This window comes from Marmota marmota, unplaced genomic scaffold (assembly GCF_001458135.2).
Source record: "Marmota marmota marmota unplaced genomic scaffold, marMar, whole genome shotgun sequence".
Lineage (NCBI taxonomy): Eukaryota > Metazoa > Chordata > Mammalia > Rodentia > Sciuridae > Marmota > Marmota marmota.
Window position 1 is genome coordinate 17075711 of NW_026000005.1, and position 6000 is coordinate 17081710.

Here is a 6000-nt window from a genome sequence, read left to right on the forward strand (position 1 = left end):
CAATCACTTACTGGGCGTGTGACCTTGAACCAGTCAATTAGCCTCCCTACTCTTGTTTTCGCATCTATAAAATAAGAATCACACCACCACCTACTTCCTAGGGTGACTATGAGGAAAGAGATGATTCACAGCAAGAGCCCAACATACAATAAGGGCACAATAAATGTAGGCCACTATTAGGCGGAGGCCATGAAATACCAGCCTTAAGTTCCCCAAACCATGTGCCTAGGTCACAGAACAACCAAACAAGGGTCCAAAAAGTAAAGCCTTTCTTTCGTTTCTTCTGTGAAGGCTGGATTGCAGCATAGTGCCTGCTTTATGACCATGCTCTAGGGACCAATGGAAGGACAAGGGCAGCCCAGTATAATACACAGCATGTCCCAGAGCCCCACACTATATGGAGTGGAAATCCTGCTTTCAGAGTTACAGGATTTTTAGTCTCTTGCTGCTGCCACAGCTGCCAGCCACAGCCTTTGGCAAAGAGGTGGGTGAGTCAAGGGTGAGCTAGGACTTGGCAAGGGGACACCAAACCAGAAGGCCTCCAGGCAGGAAGCTCCAAAAGAGCCACCTGCCGAAGCAGTTGAAGCAGTTTGTCTGCCGACAGCCTTCACAGAGATGCAGGTAGTGTTCTGCTGCCGCTAGCAAATTTTAGAAGTCCAAAAGAACTTATCATCCTGATTTTATAACTTTGGAAAAAAAAACTGGGGGAGGGGGGTGGAGAAGAAGCCCAGCTAAAGCTATGACCACACATTTAAATCACTGCAATGACTTAACTATAAGACATAAGGAACACTCCAAAAAAGTTCAATGATCAAATCAATTTGCAAAAAGTTTCAGGGCTATCTTAAGTCAAACCGTGTTACATGTGTATGTGACAAAAACCTTCTGTCTCAAACTTACAACTATCTCACTTTTCCAAAGATATAAATAAATGTCTTAATGCCCACCAATGAGGAAATAATTATGCTATTATATTAATCACATAGTTTGAGAATGTTCTATGCTGCATAGGGTAACCAATTTCTCCCAGTCCGCCTGGAAATCTCCCAGTTTTAGCACAAAATGGTAGAAACTAGGTGAACTAGGATGGTTGATCTCCCTAACACTGTGCAAGAAAAATGGTATATGTCCTATAAAGAAGAAAACAGAAGAGACACAGTTACAAATGCAGAAGTGCAAAATGACAAGTTTGTTTGTAGCAATAGCTTCCAGTTCCTTTTCATAGTTTTAAAAAAAAAAGACTAAAAACCACAATGGCCTCTCCCTTCCCACTTACTTTTTACTTTCCAAAACAGTTAGAAAAAGGCATGCTCCTTCTCTGGCATGACTGAGATATCACTGCAGGATTGACTGCATACCTGTATACCCAGAGACTCAGGAGGCTTAGGCAAGACGATCACAAGTTGGAGGCCAGCCTCAGCAACTTAGGGAGACCCTGTTTCACAATAACAAAAGAACTAGGGATATAGCTCAGTGGTAAAGAACCCCTGGGTTCTATCCCCAGTACTGAAAAAAAATTAATAATAATAAAAAAGACAAACTAAGACAACTTGACACTCAGGTTCTTAACAGCAAGACTGTATCCTAAAAAGAAAAATTCAAAAGCTGTGACAAGAATCAAGATTCAGGGATAGGGATATAGCTCAGTAGTGGAGCACTTGCCTACTATCCACAAGGCCCTGGGTTTAATCTCCAGAATGGCACATAAAGATAAGATTCACCTCACAAATTTAACAAATGGGGGAGGAATGAAGAAATGGTTGTCTTACAATCATTAAGTGGAGAGCAGGCCCTCTCCTACGAACTCTAAGGCAGGGATTCCAAACAGGTATAGCACCTCCCCACAGTGATAGAGCAGAACTCTTCTAGAAAGAGCTCAAACCAAAGGGTTGTCAAAGTAAGTACGTGAGGTTAAGAACCAACTTCTAAGAACTGAATTTCAGACAGAAAAAGTAAGACTATATAAGGAAAGAAAAACACACTATCTGGCCTAAAGAAACAGAAACCACCATTGCTCACCACCCCACACCACCCTGCCTAGACCACCTCCACACAGTCTCCTAAAGGCTTGTCCCAAGACAGACTGGCAATTATCAGATGTTCTTGAATCTTAGAACTCCTCAGATTTGCACAAATGAAATTTGTGCATCTCTTTCTTTCTCTCCAGAGCAATTCTAGTTTACTGGGGGAAGGAAGGAGATGATTTAGAAACATAAGACAAACATCTTTGAAAACCCTACTGATAAGCCCTGTAGAATAATTTCCTTTCTTTCTAAGACCAGTAGTATTTTCTTTCTTTCTTTCTTCATTTATTTATTTATTTTTGTAATATACTTTGCACTAGGGTTGGTCTTGATATCTTGATTTAAGAAAGAGTGGCTTCTTGTAACCCTTTCAACACATCCGGTAATTTTTACAAACTCTAGCAGAAAGCACAGGAGGCTGGAAGACAGGAGATAGGAGTTGGTTCCAAATCTACAGGTAAATAGCTACGGTCCTTGGGGAAGAACTGCTTTCCTTCTGCATTTCTGTTTCTTCATTTAGAAAGTGAGAGATTCTGATGAGATCAGCTTTACCATCCTTGCAACACTAAAAGTCCATGTGAAATTCTTTCATGTGTGATAATAATGCTTATTAGGACCATTTTTTTTTTGTACTTTGCAGATTTAAGAATTAACAGCAAGGATAGTAATGTATACCAGCAAAGTACACACTAAAACGGTAAGATTAAAAAAAAAAAAAAAAGCAAATGTCCAACAGTTGTCAAAGCATGGGAACAAAAGGTAGACGAATCCAAATATCAACTTACAAAAACTTTTAAATGCTCAGAAACCAATAAGAACAAGTATATTCATCACAATTATGCTGTTCTTTCTTCTAAAATTTTATGATAGCATGAGTTTTAACTAAATGATTTATGCATCCTCCCCAAAAAAAGATAGACCTATGTACCTTTTCCAAGGGGTGAAGGAACCTGTGAATACTTAGGGAAAACAAACCAGAAACTTTTATTCTACAGGGCAGAGCATCATTGCAAATATTTTTTCAATCAATTGCATTTAAGTTGCAGGATACTAGATGGATCCTAACCAGAAAAAAAAAAGAGGAACCAGATGCAACCCACTCCAGAAGTTTGAGATGTTTAATATAATACAAGGGCAGGCACATTTGACCCCATGCATCAAAGTCAAGACTGCCTCTCCTCTTACTAGGGCCCCCAAAACAATGTTCATTTCACTATCCACAAATAAATGGGATGGGATGGGCAGGGAGGAGGAAGCTGTTTCCTTTTTTTGTGAGAAGAGATGCAAAGAGTTTTGTCGTGTAACTTGGTTGGGCGATTGTGAGTTCTGTATCCTAAGAGCAGCAGAGTCCGCAAAGGGAGGGAGAGGTGGTGTCATCCCATAGATCTGCAGCAAGAACTGTCAGTTGGATTCAGGAAATAATTCCACATCTCTTAGCCAGGACTCCAGAGCTGCCCCGTGTGGTGTCTCAGCAAGGAAAGCAACAAAGCTGATGGACATAGGCATAAACCCACTGCCTGGAACTGAAGCCTCAGACCCATCTTCACCTATCACTCAGACACTAGCCAGAGCCCAGAGCGCATCTCCAAGTGTCCCCATCCCGCACTACGCACATACAGCCTCGGGGCAACTAAAGAGGAAGTCAAGATGTCAAATCAAACGGATAAAGACAACCCAACCACTTGAGAACGGCAGTCTGTGCCGGTCTCCTGCTTGACTTGAGGAGGGGTCCCAGGCTGCGATCCTTTCTCCTTCAGCGTCCACTGTCCTCCTCCCACCAGCGTGAAAGAGCAGCCCCTGGGCAGCCACGGGCCGGCTAAGCCCTAGCTGCGCAGCACTGTAGGAGCCGGAGGAGCATTCCAGCCTCCCCTCCCCCTGCCTAGTGATGACCCGAGTACAACGCACACCCGCATGCACACCGGCGCACCCGTGCTTGGGCTGCGCCAGGGGCTGGCGGACCCTTCCCCAGCCCCCGGCACACCAAGGCACCAGAGCCCAGCGCACTGCTGCGATGGCCTGGGCGGGACCGCGCAGCGGGGAGAGCCACAGCCGCCGGCTCACGGAGGCGCCCAGCGGCCGCACACACTCCTCCCCGCGCCGCGAGTAAACAGCTCGCGGGCGCGCTCAGTGCCGCGCCCCCATCCCCCCGCGGGGCTCCGCACCGCCCCGCGCCCGCGCGTCCCGCCCGCCAGCGCCGCCGCCCCCTACCTGATCGGTGAGTTTGAGCACTGCCATTCTTCCGCTCCTTCTCGAACACACACATACAGGTCCCCGGTCTGCAGATGTCACGCCAGGAGCCGGGGAAGCGGAAGGGATTGCCAGGGGAAGGGAGAAGAATCTGGCTCCCGAATTTGACAGCCCTCCCCCTGCTCCTCCTCTGCCTCCTCCCTCCTCCTCCCGCCGAGAGGCTGACACTGGCTAGTGGGGTTTGCAGCCGAGCCCGCCCGCCTTTATACAGGAAGTGCTGGCTGCTGCCAGCCGGGCCGCCACTGACATCACCGCGCGCTGGCTCGCTAGCTCGCTGCCGCGCCGCCTGGGCCGACGCTGCCTCCTGCCGCCCGCAGCCGCGCCTCGCAGCCGGTGGCCCCCAGCGCGCTGCCGCGGGACCCGACTGCAGCCTGCTTTCCGCACCTGCACGCTGATCCCGGCAAGCCGGACTCCGGCCAGGCCGCCCGGTCCTTCCTTGCTAGTCTCTCTCTCTCTCTCATACACACACCCTCATGGGCAAATCCGCGCGGATGTACCCCGATGGGGACACACGCCACCTACTGTAACCTGGGAGACTGCGTCACACCCCCTTACCTAACCCTCTTCCCCTAACCAGAATCACCTCAGTCAGAGCCCACTGTTTTGATACTCTTTGTTTAGTGCAGGGGGGTCCTGGACACACTGTGATTCTTTAAGGAAGCCTTACAAATGTTTGCTCCTCAAACACTCGGTGGGGGGTGAGGGGAAAACCAGGGGCTCTGATCCTTCCATTCACCTTGATCTCCAGCCACCTTCCAGCAAAATACATACCATCCTCAAGTTCTAACACCCTGAGTTTGAGTGTTCAGGGGTATAGGTGGTGCTGAGTTACTGGAGAAGCAAAGTAGTCTTAAATTACCACCTTGCTGGGATTTTTAGTGTTTTCTGATTGGTTTCTACGAAATCCAAAGTTATCATGATCTTCAACAGAGAAAAGACAGTTGCCAGTCAGCATGGTATACAAATGCAATGGCAATATTCATAATCATAATATAAGTGTTGATACTTATGGAATTCGGGGCAAACCCTCAATCATTCAACAGCTATGTACTTGTACTAGGCACTGGCAAGGCACAGAGAGAAAAAGAGCATAAATAGGTAAGATAGTTACCCTCGAGAATGCTGACATAAACCAGATAGTGTTAATGAATGAAATTACAAACTGAGATAAGAGATCACAGTGGGGTGGGGGTGGAAGGTGTTTAAGAAGAAAACCATGGTAAGGAATCAGGCCAGACTGGTGGGTGGGGGAAGGCTTCCCTGAGGAAAGAACAGGAGTTGAGATGTGGAGGAGGAAGAGTTAAGTAGGCTAGAGGGAGTGCTCCCAGAGAGCCACAGATGCCCCTGGCAAGCCTTAAAGCAAACCTGCAGGGCAGCATTGAACAGCAAAGCCTCTACAGAGTTCCTGGATCAATATCAAAAAACCTACCTCTCCTGTTCATTCACAAACCAACTGTGGTTCTTCCTCCCTACTTTCAGTGCCTTCCCAAAGATTTTCTCATGAGAAAGGAGAGAAGAGAGTGACAGCATTTGCTTAGTTCATTTACTATCCAACCACTTGTGGATGAAGCAGCTAAATCCCAAAGGTCCTCTTATTAATCCTATAGATTGTTATACAATTATGCAGACAAGGGCAAGTGAGGAAGCAACATACTGGCTTCCACCACTTCTGTCACCAGTGATACAGAGAGTACCCACACACACACACACAAAAAAAAAAAAAAAAAAA

The 6000-nt window shown here is 46.9% G+C and overlaps 1 protein-coding gene across 5 annotated transcripts in view; it reads right to left on the reverse strand.

Moving 5' to 3' along the window:
* The window catches only part of Ankrd44 (ankyrin repeat domain 44), a 329913-nt gene extending 325441 nt beyond the window's left edge, over positions 1-4472 (reverse strand). For 2 of the 5 annotated variants that reach the window (XR_007349421.1, XM_048808231.1), the window contains exon 1: positions 4233-4469. Coding sequence is in view for 4 of the 5 variants with exons in the window: in XM_048808231.1 (XP_048664188.1) it covers positions 4233-4259 (27 nt within the window). In the remaining variant the exon portion in view is untranslated. Of the gene's footprint in view, positions 1-4232 lie in introns of all 5 variants that reach the window. The other 3 variants (XM_048808229.1, XM_015481183.2, XM_015481184.2) reach the window with 3 other exon arrangements.
* Positions 4473-6000: the final 1528 nt, after the last annotated feature.